Below are 15,982 nucleotides of genomic sequence, written 5' to 3'. Positions count from 1 at the left end.
TTCTTGTTTGTTAGTGTTTATTGCTGTTGTTTGCAGTTTTGCTATTAGTTATGCTCTCTGTACAGTGTCATTATTTATTATTTAGTTACTCACAGCATTTTGAATGGTCTTTCTAAAATAAGCTGACCTGATTCACATGTCTAAATTTCTTTCTAAATAGAGGATTCATTCTCTGCATCAGAAGAACCTGGCAAACGTTCTTTGAGCTTGCAGTTGTCTTCTTTATTCATAGCAGCATCTTCTTGTCCGTTCTCTACAGGCCTGGAGTTCTTATTTTGAAAGTGTTTCTTTATCATCGTATAAAAAATTATTCCAATCAAGAAGGAAGGACCTCTTAAAATCGCTCCTAAACCAAGGTAGACATACCTGTGGGGCAGAGCATAGAAGATTGGGCCAGGTGTTGAATTTATCAAAATCACTAAAGAAAATAACTTTGATGGCTTTTAAAACTCTCATATATACAAGAAAAAGCTTAGGGGAACACATTAAAACTCATTGTTTGTGAATGATACCAAAACCTGGACATTTTTACTTGCAAAAACTTCTCTTAAAGAACTGATAATATTCTTTTTGCTTATTAGCAGAAGATAATTTTAAAGTGAAACTTCCATCATCTTCCTTTTTTTTTTTTTTTTTTTTTTTTTTTTTTTTTTTTTTTTTTTTTTGAAGATTTTTGGATCACTTTAAGGCTTTGGACTCTTTAGGGCTAGAAATATATTGAAGTCACCAGAGTGATCTATTGCATGTAAAAATAAAAAACACATCAGAAGTGGCCAAGGCTTGAGTGAAACTGAGAAAAATCTATGGAGCGTTCCCCCAGGAGACTGATAGTGAACACCTACTCAGTACAATATTCTTTCATGGACTTTTCTCTCAAAAGTGGACAATGCACAGGGTTAACATTACTGCCACTGTGAACAAAGTACCTGCAAATAAGGTAAATTTGGGTAACTTTCCTCTTTAAAGTCCTAAAGTCTGAGGTATTTTTAATTAGCTCTAAGTATATTAAAAATACACAATTCGTTCCAGAAATCTCTGACATGGATATTAAATTTCTTTTGTACAACATAAAAAACTGACTAAAAAAAGTTGAAAGCTTAACATTCGATCTTGAGATTGTTCAATTTCAGGAATTCTGCACCGACTTAAAGCTGAGCCCAGAGCTGGTACCTGACCATGATTTTGGATCACGCCCTTCAGTGTAAGAGAACCAAGCATGTCTTTCCACAGACAGAGCTTTGGGTCCTGATTTTCTTTACCTGTTTGCATTGGAGTCATAGAGCTTGCAAGCCCCTCGCTTCCCACAGCTGGTGCTTCCCCATTTCAGGCACGTCTTGTCGATGGCTGCACCGAAATAAACCGGCGCTGGAAGCCCAGCTGCAAGGAGACAAGCAAAAAAAATGGGACAGAACTCCACAGGAGAGGACATCCTCTTAGAAATCAGCTTTATATTCCCTCAGTGGTGATTACGGGCTCCCAGGGCAGCAGGAGGTGGGTTGGACCCTGCCATGATTTCTCTTACCCAGAGTTCTCATGACGAGTGTGAATAGACCAACTGCGAGAGCTTTGAGCTCTGGCTGGACACATCTGGGGAAAAAAGAGGGATAAGTAAGAAGTGTTGGCCTATTTAGTGCTTAGACATTAATCTGCTATTAATCTGCCTATTAATCCGCTATTAAATAACCTGAATTTAATGCTCTTGTTGAGGGAAAGCCAAAATTTGGAAGAAGAGCGCTTCCTTCATCTGCTCAAGTGTGTTAAGTGGTATGAAAAAGGTGAATTAATCGACTGACTTTCATCAAATAGCTCCTGGCAAGTCCATTCCCTATACATAATTAAGGAATTGAAGTTTTAAAGCCATAATCAGAGTCTATCCTGAGCTGTTGGAAATGATCTCTCCAACTGCCTTCACTCTTGGGCATACACTTCCCTCACTTGATGGAATATTTAATGGGAAATATCCTATTGCCCTAAGACAAAAGAGTGCAGGTAGCAGGGTTAGTGCAGCACCTTTCTGTGCTTGAACAGAATTCCTCTGTACAAGGACACATCTTGGACAGCACAAAGCCTCCTGGCAATAGGCTCATCTGTTTCATGGGGAGCTGCAGGCATCAGAAATGGGCAGTGGTCTTGAATTCATTATATCTCCTGCCTCTGCCATCTCCTTGCACATCCAGAAATCCTGGCAACTGGGTGGCACTTTCAAAATCCAAGCAGAAAAAAAAGGACATGTTCTGGAAAACCTGATCACAGAACCATAGAATCACAAAATGGTTTGGTTTGGAAGGGATGTTGAAGATTGTCTTGTTCCAAAACCATGGGCAGGGACACCTTCCACTGTCCCAGGTTGCTCCAACTCCCATCCAACCTGGCCTTGGACACTTCCAGGGACAGGGCAGCCACAGCTTCCCTGGGCCAGGCCCTCACCACCCTCACAGGGAGGAATTTCTTCTAACCTAAACTTTCCCTCTTTCAGTCATTACTCCTTGTCCTACCACTACAGCTCCTGATCAGCAAGAAACTCCTTTTTTTTTCCTCAGGTAAGGAAACAAACATGACTTTGAAAGCCTCCCTAGAAAGCCTTTGGTCAACAGCCAGCTGTACTCACCTAAATACAAGCATGTATGAAGGAGTGGCTCCCAGGGCGTAGCAAAAGCCACCTATGACTTGTATTACTGTGTAATAAATGAACTTTGTCGAGCAGTCATCACTTTTTGGACATTGCCCCAAGGTGGCAGAGTTGTTTCCTGTCCAGGAACTATTGATTTCAAGACATCTGCAGTTATGGAAGACCTGGAAGACACAAAAGAGGTTTGGTAGGATACTGCTCATGAAATGGGGATTCACCTGCAGAGAAAACAGAGTAAAGGGATGGCTCCAGACCGTTTGTGTTCTGGAGTGATCTCCTGGCATCAGGAAACATGCAAATGGCACAGCCCAGTGAAGGTTTACATCCATGGACTGGGCCTTTGTCTCTAGGACTCTGGGCATTATTTCCATGCCAAGCAAAAATCCGTCACTGAGAAAAACAAGCAGTTTCCTGACATCCCAAAGTCTCACATGGAGGAAAAAAGCTGCCTTTCCTTAACCCATTTTTGTTACTTTAATGATCAGTAGCAGGGAAGATACTACTCTACCTTAGTGTACTTCAGCTCTTAGGTAAAGCCTCAGGGCAGCCAAAATGACATTTATGAAAGGAAAAACCTAAGGACAACCTTCAGGCAACATGAAACCAATTTGATTTGTGTGTTTCCCCCTCTTGTGCTCAGCCTACAGAAGATGAAAGTTAATATATAGAACAAGGAGCTAGGGCCTTTTGCTTAATGTGCAATAACTCAGAGAAATTGATCTTTTCTGTGCTGTTTGTAGCCAGAAACCAAAAATCCCTTACTGACGAGTCCCCAGTAACTTCGGCTTTCCTGAAATGCATTATCCTACTAAATCCCAGATGTTACATGGAAAATAAGCTGGTAGGAAACCTCGGGAACCAAAGCAGGGTCTCTTACTGTGTTCTTTCCATGTCCCACGGAAGTCCCACACCCAGCCAGACATGCTGAAACATAGGTGATCCCATTGGCTCCACACACAGGATCCCACACATTGGAGACACATTTGCAGTGAGAGTTGCATTCCGAAAAGAGGGAATTGTTGTGGTACGGAATGGGGTTGCTTGGAAATTAAGTTCAGACAAGTGTAAGACATTTTTAATTCAGTGCTGAAGTCAGTGAAGACCCTCCTGTGCAACGGTGTTGCTGTTCTGAGCCCCACCTCATACGCCCAAGACGTGTTTTCACAGCTGAGTTTCTACATCTCTATGGGTCTGTTTGAGATTCCATCCTACTTGCGCTGACATTAAAGCCATTACTAGATTATAGAGAACTTTAAAACAAATGAATACATTGCTACTGATTTTGCAGGTGTAGACAGAAAAGAGAAAGGAGGGAGAGGTCATTTGGACTCACCCCTAACTGAATTTAGAGCTAGCAAGAGTTATCACAGTCTTATCAAATATATCTTTATCAGTTGGTAAAAACACACTGGTGACAGAAACCAAATCTCCTGGTCTCTGCAGTTAAAAAATACTCCTCTGCTAAAGCCTAGCCTAACTTTTCATAGAGGAGATGAAGAATTTAGTATTATCTTTTGCTTTCAGACATCCTTTGCGTATTGAGCAAAAAAGATATGTCTTCACTCATCTTCTCCTTTCTAGGTAAATGAAACTGATGTGCTTGCCAGTTTCTCATGCCAGTGCTTCCTAAGTGTATTCCCAGTCCACCATTTACATTCCTAGTGAAAACCTTGCACAGCAATACTCCCTCCCTCCCCCAACAAAACAACCTACATTGCTAATGAAATGATTCCTAATTAATCTTTAACCAGTGTTGGGCTTTGTCAGGTGACACTCTGCTGACCAACAAAACTCCCCCAGTGACATGTGGCAGTGGTCACTTTCTCTCAAGCATTGCAAAAGCATGTTTCTCCTTTAGCCTTGATGTCACAGTACATTTTTTTGAGAACTATGGAGAAAAACACAATATTTCTTTTTCTATTTCATACTCACCCTTCATAGGACACTGTCATTCCTGCCACCACATGGTTATCACAGCCAACAAAAAAGTGTAACAAGCTGACAGCATAGGACAAAAATGACATGGTAAGTGAAAACTTTGTCGCTGCAATGATGCCCATTTTATACTTTTTCATTATAAGCCCTCCTAGGAAAATTCCAAGACCTACAGGAGGTAAGGATGTCACTCCTGAAAGAGATTACAGAAGGGGAATGTTAGAATTAAACATTATAGTCTTAAGAGCCAAAGTATTTCCTTAGTTTTTTTTTTTTTTTTTTTGTTCCTGGCAGCTTTATGGTGTGTTACGACTTCAGGAGGGTTTGTGTTCAGCCCAGCCCCTGGGTTGCACATGCTGTTTGTGAAGTGCCTAACCCTCCAAACCCACTCCCATTGCAAGGAACTCGCCACATGCTTCAGCAACTAAAGCTTCCACACCACACTCATTGCATATTTGGGGTGCCCTTAGTAAAAATACAATATAAATGCAATGCAATGTAATGGAACTTAAAAATTTCTTATGGTCCCCCAGGCAGAAACCCTGTATTTTTTATAATTCAGGTTCAGGCCAGACCACCATTTACCTCCACCTGTTCTGCATGGAATTCAGCCCCAGATAAAGCACACCAGAACCCATCCCCATGCACTGCTGACAGCACAAGCAGTCCTTGCACGGTGGAACTCACCTATTAGAAAGTTGGATTTGGATGTGGATTGTCCATACTGCTGTTCCATGTACTTTGGTTTGTAAGTCACGAAACCAATAAAACTACTGAACTGTAACAGTGAGCAACACAAAAATGTAAAGTACATTCGATTACCCAACACTTTTTTCAGGGAGTTATAGAAATCTGAAAGAAAGGGACATATGAGTTGGCATTGAAAGATGCATGGCATAATTACTGGTGAGTAACCTGCAAAACTTAGGGCAAGGTCCTGCTCTCAGCTGTCCAAGTGCAAGCTGTGCTGGTTTCCTTTTGCATGAGGGTATCTGAAAGCAAAATCAGGTTCTTGAAAAACACCAGAGGTTGAGATACAGGAAGGGAGCCCTAAAAGAAGACAGAAGTATGGGTTAAGGCCTGGCTGCTCCATTGAGATATGTACACGAAGATTAAGGGGCTCCAGATTAAGCAGCACAGACTTTGTTCAGCTTGCATGAATATTATCACAGGTTCAAGGCTAAGTGAGAGCTGCCTCACTGGGGATGTCCAGTGTCTTCCACTGGGATCTGAACAAAAAACTTGACAAATGAAGCAAAGCCACTTCTTTCCATCACCTTTCCACCACTTTTTTTGGCCTAAGGACTGCACAACCAGAGCTATTCAAGACTGAAGTATTTTTCATCAGGCAACAATGAACTTCAGTCTCCATGAACTCTCTCAAATGAATTTTTGTCTTTCCATATTGCAAAAGGAGCCTTTGAATATTTTCTTTAGGTTCAGATACAGGAGCACTTTTCTACTGTTCAAATTTCTCCCAGTGCAATATTTTAGAGGTAGGTGCCACTCAGGTGATGATTTATTTCAGGTGATGCACGCAGAACCTCAGTGTCCTGAACAAGCTCTTTCACTTCTAATAATTTTTGGTGGACCTTTCCTTTCCTGGGGATAGCTGCCTGCTTTAGATGGAAGCGCAGGGGAGGCAAAATATACTGTTACATTTCCTGTGTGTGTTGTGCCTGTTGCTTTTCACGTTTATACAACATGAGAAACACTTGCCTTTCAGCATTACTGACCACTTCCTTGGCTTAGTGTTTTCAGGAGAAAGTTTGTTCCCCGCGGCACCTGTGTTATCCAAGAGCCCACGTGAAGTTTTGTCCTTCTTGGCTTCCTCTGGCTTTTTCAGACTCTTTGGCAGGAAGCAAAATGGAATACCAGATAGGAAACTGGTTGCTCCACCTATTAAAAAGCCAAGCCACCATGCACCCACCCAGCGGGAATCCTGTGGGGTGATAGTGATGCTCCCTGGAAATGAGGGAAACAAGCACAAGTCACCCCAGTGAAGAAGCTGAACCTTCCCAGCCCTTTTCTGCTATGGCAGATACATTTTATAGTGTCTGACTTCCAGCAATAAACATCTAGTGAGGGACCAGCCATGCAGTGAAGGCATCAGGAGTCATACCCTGCATGGTGTTACACAACCGTGGGTTGGTGTGGACTGGAAGGTGTCCTCTGGTCAGGGACACCTTGGGGTCGACCAGGATGGTCTGAGACCCTCCAACCTGGCCTTGAACACTTGCAAGGATGGGGCATCCACAGCTTCTCTGGACAACTGGTTCCCGTGCCCTACCACCCTTGCAGGGAAGAATTTCTTCCTAACATCTAACCCAGCCTTACTCTCTTTTGGTTTGAAGCCATTCCTGTTTGTCCAGTGTTATTTTATCTGCCATTCTACACCTTTCACTGACTGATGTTTTGCAAACAGCAACACCAAGGTCCTTACCCAACACATGGGAAACCAAAAGGGGTGGCAGACAGGCCTCAAGTGTGCTTTTGGCTCCTGAGCCCACGCTCTGTTTCCTGAATTGGGTAGGTTGCTATTAAGCAATTGGACATTCTCTGTAGTGTCAGTGAAATTACCCATGGCTTTAAATGTACTGCAAGGGAGATGAGAGCAGCTGGTTGTATTTTTATGGTTTTTAATTCTGGCATGTTTGGTAGGCGACCAAGACTTTTCACTGCATGACTGAAACTGGCTCACTGGCTTTACTCCTAAATAAAATCAAACACTGGCTTAACAAAGGGCAAAGATAAAATAGTTCACCTACCTAGCTACAGGATTCTGAAGATTGGAAAACTTCTCTGTCCTGCTAGAAAAGCAAGGTGGCTGAAAAGGAACAGCTACAACTTACAGGGATTGCTGTGTCCCCTCTGGCATTGTGCAGATGTGAACACATGCATGTGTTTTCATTTCATCTGAATAAGCAAGGGCTGGGAAAAAAGTGTATATTGTGCTGCAAAAAAACTGTGTGAAATGTAAGTAATGTAAAATACTCAGTGGAAAGGGTGGGTAATTCCCCCAAACTGTAAAGCTGCTGTGCTAGCAGAATCTCTTTGTTAAAATTCCAGATTAAAAAAAAAAAAAAATCTTGGTTCTGTGAGAGTTCTTGGTACTAATTCTTAGAGTTAAGTGTGTAATTACAATCCTTTAAAGCACAGTGCTGAAATATGCTCCCAGTCTAATTCTGCCTCTACTCTAAGAGCTTTTAGTAATTCAGTAAAATTGCAATAAATTCTACAATAAAAATAATGAAATAAATATAATTCAAACACAACATATATTAATATAATTAATATAATGCAAACATATGCAGCGGTTTATAGGGAATTCTTACGAACAATCATTAGCTCACTTTCACTTTTCCTCTGTTTTGCTTACCTGGATCCACAAATCCAATATCCACATACAGCTTTGCACACAGAGATCCCAGCAGGAAACCAAACATCGGGCCCATCATGGCTACGGTGTGCAAACACGCTGAAAATACAATGTTTTACAAAGTTTTGTGGTGGAGCTTTGCATTCCCAAGGTTTCATTTTCAGGTTGTATTCAGATGTATTAGCAGACCTACCCAAGTGGGTTTTTGGCCTTTTAATCCTAAGCATCTGGAAAGGGATGGAGCTAAAATTACACTGTTACTTTGGAGCAGTAGAACCTGTAGAAAATGATGCTACCTTCTTTTTCACATAAGGGAAACATTCTTTGTTTCCCTTATATGAAAAAAAAAACCACTTTGTTTTCATCATTCTGACAAGTGAAAACAAATCAGTTTCTCCCTATTTTTTTCTTAGCCCTGTATATACCATTAATTTATAACTTTCCAGGATTAAAATATCTTTTGTACTTTGCTTTCAGCATGGCTGAGAAGCATTTTTCTGTCTTCAGACCTGCTGCTGTCCAAACTGTCTGTGGAAGCACTCACAATCAAAGCTGACCTCTTGAACCAAGAACTGTTGATTCAAACTGCCAGAATGGGAAGCTACTGAAGTAAAACCAGAATATGGTCTCACACCTAAAAAGAGAGACATATCTCTTTTTCCATCCATGACCCACCTCCATATTACTCACACTTGCAGGAAAAAAATAATGAGGCAGATTCTAATACCCTCTAATGGCTGAATGCTGCCTTCTGCACAGGGTGCTCGACCTCCTAGACTAGGAATCTCCCAGTTTACTTCTTGTTGAGATTACCTACATACACAGGAACATTTTCTTCTTTAGTAAAATCGTCGAGGTAAGAGATGCCCAGCGGTGTTATCGGTGTCTCACCAATCCCACGTAACATGCTTCCCAGTAGGATATATATCCACATGTATGATGATGGCTCCTTCTCACAGCCTGCAGAGGAGAGTTCACACCTTTGTAATAAAATATTTGAATGGGAAACAGAGAAAAATCACAGGAAATGTAGCACATGAAATGATAACAGATTAGAGATCAAGGTAATAAGAACATTTCCTTATAGAAGATAAATGAAAGCCTGTCAATCCCATTATAATTTTTCATGATCTTTTAATAACACATTCTTCCACCTCCATTGCATTTGATTTCTAAAAGCACAGGTAAGCATCACCCATCAGAAAGAATGCTCATTAAAAAAATAACTTAATGATATTTTCATAAATATATTACCTAGCAAATATAATGTATCTTTAATGTGAGAAGTTTGAGATGGTTTCTGGGGCAGAGCTTGGCTCATTCTCTACCTGTGTCCCATACAAGCAGCACATAAAACAGCTATATTCCATACTGTAAGGAGGATTATAGGAATCTCCATTTATTTCTGTTAAACTCCATGCAGTTTCTTGTCCTGTCTCCAACTCCAGGTCCAGCTCCTTGCAACCAAGGACAAAACAAAACTCCTGCATTTGTACTTTCATTTACAGTTCCATACCTGCTCGTGAGACTTCCAGGACAGTGTCATTCACATCTTGATGTAGGGAGCAGGGATTTAAGGTGGAAGTTAAGTTGGCTGAAGCAGCTGTGTGTGATGTTGTCTCATACTTGTAGCTGCAAACACACAACAGGAGGTTTAGAAGCAGTGCTCACCAGGGAAACACCAGTGTGGTAGGGCTGGAACCACCTTGGCTGCTGTTTCCCTAAACAGAAAGGTATCTTTGATTAAATATCAATTCAAAGGAGCAAATAAGATTATTAAAGAACATTGTAGAAAACTAAAATACTGAAATTAAGAGAAATGAAACTTAGAATTCTCTGTCTGGAAGGCATAATGTTTTAAGCTGGAAAATTCAAAAGGACTCGTGAAAGTATTTCAGAGAGGATTGAATTTTTGGTGTCTAAATTGAGGGTCAGGTCCAAGTGAGCTCCCTGTGTTGACCCCACAGCCAAGGAGAAAAAGATGAATGTCTTGAGTTTGAGTAAAGGTCCCCTTTCCATCTTAGATATGTGTTTGGTCTGTTCAGCTGCTTCAACGGGATCTGTCTCCCAGAAATGAGTGCAGCTGAGGGGCAAAGTACAATTAGCTTTAGCAGAATAACATGCTAAAGCACACATTCTGCTTCAAGGAATTGCCCTGGCTCTGTCAGACCAGGCAGGCTTATTTTTCAGGTTGAATCCAAGAGCAGCCATCAGGAGACAGAGTGCAGAGCAGTTCCCCTACCAACGTTCAGGCTCACGTCCATGAGTTGCCCAGTGTAGATGAGCATGACACATGGCCTGTCTTAGAGAGTGAAAATCTGATAAAAAGTCTGGTTTTAGTGCGAGATCCACTAACATGAAAGAAAGCATTCCTCAGTTTTCTTTTTGCAGTAGTATACCTAAAATTATTCTAATATATTTAAGAAATCAACAGAAATATGTGTTACTCTTTTCGTTATCCCTGTGCTCAAGCTATGGCTTGAAACATTATCACATATAAGCATAATGCAGTAATTTACTGAGCCTGGAGAAGGTGAATAAAAATTAACCAGATGCAGAAAATCAATTTAACCAGGCATGTGCATTTGGAAGAGGAAAAACCTGGTGTGAGTTCTACCAGCACTCATCCATCTGCAGGCTCATTGCATTCTTTGCCTCCTTTCTGAACGAGCCTGAGTGGAAACTAAAGCACTGTGATGTTCTCATTTTCTCGAGGAGTTGAACTTTCCCTTCAGAAGAGCTGTATTTTTTAAATGAACATTCCCCATCACAACAGTGCTGTGTGTGTCACGTGGGGTTCATTGCACTTGGAAGTGAGGTTCCACAGGCCTTTGGAAGCCTAAAGGCTAAATGTTCAACAAGTTTCATCTAAAAACCAGAAAGCACAATGCAACTCCAGTGTCAGGTTACCCAAATTAACCATAATTGGTACTTACTACCCCATGAAGAAATGAGGCATGGCTGATAAAAAGCATCCCAAAGCCATAGTAAAGCATCCCACAGCTATTACTTTGGGCCTATGCAGCTTAGCTCCAAAATAGCTTACGAATGCAATCACCAGCAAGTTGCCTGCAAGGTAAAGAACCAGAATTAGTGCCAGGTGCTGTCCCTGAGCAGTTCTCTGGGTGTTAGGGAACATCCATTACCCATCTCGAAGCTCCCGTCGATGAGCCCTGCGGTAGAGGAGGTCAGGTCAAACCTTCGCTCAATCTGAGTGATGGAGCTTTTCATTATCGTACCAGACAGGGCTTTGCTGAAGTAGCTGAAGGACAGAGCAGCCAGAAACACCTGGGGAAAGATCCAGACAGGAAATGGGAGGGAGAGGCAGGAAAACTGGTCACGGAGGGATCAAATAGATTTAAAATGGTGTGTGGAGCGATCATCACCATGATGCATCTGTTACTCAAATTGGAGTGGCAAAGTGAATCTGAAGCCAAATTACCTCTTGCTTGGGTCACATGTCCCTTATTTTAGGCCAATTCATAACTGCTTCTAACTCAATCATGTGGCATCATTTTGATGCTTTAGGAAAGCTTTTATGATACATCAGTATGAGGAATGTGGTACTAACTGGTTGAGCTCATCTCTGTCTCATATGATATGTTCTGAAATGTTGCTTGTGTACCATGTGTCTCACAAGGAAAAGTGTAATATTCTCTGGTAGTTTGACTGTTGCTTCCACCAACACAACTTGTGGGTTTTGCAAATAAAGATTTATTTGGAAAAATATTTAAGTTTGTTTAAATATTATCCAGTGATTTCCACATAGTCTAAAAACCAAATAGACTTGTTGCTCATTGGGCAAGAGCTCTAATACAACATAAACTTGGGTAAATAAACAAAGTAAATATAGGTTTAGACATTGCAATGCTATCTATTGTAAGAAATGAAGCCAATCCAGGAAGCAAAACCTTGAAAATTGGTATATTTACTCTCTTTTTGTCAGGAATGAAAAAACTTCCAAGTGTGGGGTTTGTCCTGATATGTTCTATATTTCCTGAGCTTGACTGGCAAAACTTCTGAGAATCACCCTTTGTGCCTTATGCCAGCAGTACTCTCAGAGGGTTTGGGTGAAGTCTCAAACTGCTGATAAGCATGAAAACACAAAAAATCACTGGGGTTGTTTGGGTTTTCAAATGCAATCCTCAGGTAAGCCTCAAAACATGTGATGAAATGTGGTTCACCTCACCTTATTTTGACCCTACAGACTGGTGGTGACAACAACCTCCAGACAGGTGCATTGTAGGCACCTAATTGAGGCTGGCTCTATTCTTCCACTGGAAGCTGCTGCCTCTCTCTAGTGACCAAGAAGGGGATCCACCCACAGTTACTTGTGTGTAAATACAGTAGATCATGAATTTTTATTTTCTTTAGAAAAAATATAAGATCTGACTGTCCCCTGGACCTCTAGTGCATACCCAGTTTCCTCAAAAGACAGGAAGAGGAATGAAGGAATTTGGCATGTCACATCTTGAACAACATTTCTTAACAAAAAAAACCAATGGTAATTCATGGTGGTATTGCTAAGGCTCCAAACCTTCAATCCAGTGCAAGAGGAAGTCTTTTTGACCGGTGGGGTTTTGTTTCCATCATCATCCAAAAGCTGGTCAGGTTCTGCCTCCTGGTTTGAGTCATTGATGTTGCTGGGTTTGGTTTCCACTGTCATGGCTGATATCTTTACTTGAGTGATCTGAGCTCAAGAGAAAACATCAATAAATACCAAAGCACTTCTGCCAAAATGGAATTGCTCAAGGACCTCTCTGATGAATCTGGTGAAACTAATTACAGGAAAATGCTGAGATGTTGAAACTGAACCTTTCTGCTTAAAACGATTTGGCTCAATGACTTGCATGTGTCAAAGTGTATATTTGTTTAATTTCTGAAGCATCTAGTTTTGACATCTTTTTTTTTTAAGAGACATGAGCACCCCCCCTTTCTACCCTGTCCTGTCTTTTAATGCTAAAAAGGCAGCTTTGACAGAGAAGTAAGAGACAAAGTCTCTGTCCAAAAATAAACTACAAGGGTCAACAAAGCAGTAGTGCTGAAGCACAGGGAGTCTTAGGAAGCTCTAAATTTGCAGGTCATGTGGCTTAGAACTCAGGCTTTGATTTGGTAAAATCTGTAGCAACACTGTGCCATCCAATTTATTCATTTGCACTGGCTTGTTGGAAATAATTCTTAGTGACAAAAGTGTTTATTATTTCACCGAACTGACCTCCTGTAAGGATATTATTAGGTTTTTTTTTTTTCTTTTTGAATAATATGCAGGGTATTCCTGATCTCTTGCTGTTTGCAGAGTGCTGTCTATATGCCCAGGTGCTTGAAATGATCTGCCACTCAGCAGTTCAGCAGAACTGCTCCAGTTGCCCCAGGAACTTCCTGTAGCCATAGACAAGCATATATCCTTTGACACATCATAATGTTTTAGTGTTGAAAGCCTTGTTTTGTTATTAAGCTGTATTTTGGTTTATTGCAATAGATAGTTCAATACCTCATTAAAAAAAAAAAAACACAAACACTTTTAAAAACTCTGTATCTGAGAGATGGACAACAACTAAAAAAGGAAACTTCAGAGAAAAGCTGTAAAGGAAGTCTATATAATCTGTTTGCAAAGTTTATTTAAAGAATGAAAACACTTGCCTGTTTGTGCAACTCCCACTACAATCAGAACAGATTTCTCAAGGACGATCCAGAAGCCACTGCAGAGCCCCTCAGAAAAAATGGGTCACTTGAAACAAGCCATGTTCAGATCTGCAGATAGGAGTATTGCAATTAATGCCTTCAAATCAGAACTCAGAAATCACAGCTCACATGATCTGATTTGTTTCACCTTTCACAATACTCTCCTCATTTGAGAAAGGGTGAAAAAGAGAGAGAGGGGGAGCAAATCACACAAAGAGAGGTTTTATATGCTTGAATGCAGCTGAAAAAAGTTGGATGAACTTTTCCAACGCTGGAAAATGTCCATCTGCTTTCCCACTGCTAATATCTACTTCCCAAACTCTTTTGTGGCCATGCTATAAGGCTGGGTCAACACATGTATCAGGACAAAAAAAAAATTGGCTTCTCCTTCTACTCTACTCAGACATAGAGAAGAAGTAGAGAAAGGATTTCTCCAACACTGCATAGCTATGAACAAAAATGTTATGAAATAAAATTCCTGGTGCTCAGGGAAAGCTAGTACACAAATATTTTTGAGCAGCTGGTCCTCTGAAATTCACCTGTCTCTGTGTAATCTGAAGATACAAACTTCTCCTCATAATTGTGGTACATTGATGACTACAGTAATATGCTGGGGGAGCATATCATTGCAGGGCACAGAATTGGAGAAGTGGAATTTTTTTTTTTTTTTTTTTTTTTTTTTGAGATTTTAAAGGTACAGCATGATTTAGAATCTGGTGGCAGTATCTCCTCCCACCCTCAGATGACCCTGACCTACACAGATATCAGCTGGAGATGGAAGAGATGAGGCTGGGGAAATTCCAGGCCAAAAAAGAATAAGAAAAAAAGATAAAAGGTCAATTGACAATTGATGACAACATACAGTAGCTGCTGAGCCTGATAATTTTAAGTATTGATAAAGTTGTTTTAAATTTTAGATTTTTTTTTCATTAGCATTTTTCCATGTTTAATAAATAAAGGGTCTGGTTAAAAACATGAAGTATGAAAGCAAAAGTATGAAGCTTTCTGCACCAAACGTGCCCTTTCACTAATATGAGTTCTCTAAAACTATCATTCTTTGCCTGCACGAGCTACTCGTCTGAAATAGTGATCTGAGAGAGTTGCATTTGCAGAAAGACAATATTAGGCAAGTAAATAATTGGTATTGTTTAGGTAGTCAATCAGCCTAAACACAAATTAACCCGTCTTTCTTCCTAGGGGAAGAAAACAAACCTCTTTCCAAAAACCAAGAAAAAAAAAGAAAGATCCACTAAAAAGTCCTAAGCAGCACAGACAGATGAAATTTAACACTCAGTTCACTTTTTGGAACATTTGACAAAATCACTTGATTTTATGCTCAGTACAGTCTCTTCTGAGAACCACTTTGGGTGGGAGGAAACCAAGGCTCTCAACTAATAATCAGTGTGTATTGTTAGTGCTGCTGGGAGCTGCCAGCTGCCAGGACGCCACGGGAAATCATGCAGCAACTTGCAATTCAACTGCAGAGTGAATGCAGCCAGCCTTGCAAAGGACAGGTTTCTCCTGTGCTTCAGGGGACATGATCTTATAGGGGCCATGACCTATAAGATCTGGGCCTCTTCAGTAGATCTGTTTCTTATTTGATATTAAAAAAAAAAATCAGTTTTGTTTTATACCCCCTAATTACACATGAATTATAATGAATAAGAACATCAACTAAAAAAAACCTCCACATGAATAACGGGTAATAAGTTTACAAAGGTCAAGACAATGGTTTGCTGCAGGTTTTGTGGACTCTTAAAAAAGAAAATGTTTGAGGACTTTTAAGAATGCAGCAAAGACACTCCAAGTCTTTGGGCTGATTGTCACCAGAGCTGCACTCTCAGGGACTGTGACATCACCCAGCAGTAGAGCAAATCACAAACCAAGAGCCACATTTCCTCCAGCAACTGATGGAACTGCAGTGATTTACACTAACTGCAGGGCTAATCCAACTGTCTGATTTTTAAGTACACCCATAGCAAGAGCTTTGAAGTTCAGCTAACATGAAAAATGAGTATCACAGAGCTGTGCAGACCCCAGTGCTCATTGCTCAAGACCCACCATGCTGACAGCTCAGAGACACACACACAGTGCAGGATGCCACCACCAAAGCATCGACACTTCCACCAGGACTGGTACTGCTGCTACCAAACAGCAAATGCAACTGGAAACTACACAGGTCCTGCTGGATAGCTGAAAACACTAACAACAACATTTCAAAGACAAACAGAAAGAGTATTGAAGAGGTTCCTACCTAGGTTCTGCATCCACAACAACAGCAGTTATACTACCACAGAAATGCTCAAAGGCCGGAGAACTCTCTCCTTAAGCAAAGCTCTGCTGGTACATGGTAGAAG

The 15,982-nt window shown here is 40.8% G+C and overlaps 1 protein-coding gene across 1 annotated transcript; it reads right to left on the bottom strand.

The window, feature by feature from the left end:
- On the bottom strand, window positions 1-15,982 carry LOC128807708 (solute carrier organic anion transporter family member 1B3-like). Its single transcript, XM_053978257.1, has 16 exons — window positions 15,880-15,982; window positions 13,584-13,694; window positions 12,481-12,633; window positions 11,090-11,231; window positions 10,880-11,012; window positions 9,460-9,575; window positions 8,757-8,903; window positions 7,944-8,042; window positions 6,284-6,529; window positions 5,252-5,416; window positions 4,562-4,757; window positions 3,507-3,669; window positions 2,609-2,793; window positions 1,523-1,587; window positions 1,260-1,377; window positions 1-366 (listed from the first exon to the last, which is right to left on the bottom strand). The coding sequence occupies exons 3-16, from the start codon at window positions 12,607-12,609 to the stop codon at window positions 153-155; spliced, it is 2,118 nt and encodes a 705-aa protein (XP_053834232.1). The 5' UTR covers window positions 12,610-12,633; window positions 13,584-13,694; window positions 15,880-15,982; the 3' UTR covers window positions 1-152.

This window comes from Vidua macroura, chromosome 5 (assembly GCF_024509145.1).
Source record: "Vidua macroura isolate BioBank_ID:100142 chromosome 5, ASM2450914v1, whole genome shotgun sequence".
Lineage (NCBI taxonomy): Eukaryota > Metazoa > Chordata > Aves > Passeriformes > Viduidae > Vidua > Vidua macroura.
The sequence above is the reverse complement of the archived record's forward strand: the minus strand, read 5'-3'. Positions and strand labels throughout refer to the sequence as shown.

Excerpts from the sequence above, each read along its gene's own strand:
- LOC128807708 (XM_053978257.1), bottom strand. The coding sequence starts at position 12,609 with ATGACAGTGGAAACCAAACCCAGCAACATCAATGACTCAAACCAGGAG. Across the intron at positions 8,043-8,756 it reads AAATGTTCCTGTGTATGTAG|CGTGTTTGCACACCGTAGCC; the intron begins GTAATCTCAACA and ends TTGTATTTTCAG. Across the intron at positions 1,378-1,522 it reads ACTCGTCATGAGAACTCTGG|CTGGGCTTCCAGCGCCGGTT; the intron begins GTAAGAGAAATC and ends GTCTCCTTGCAG.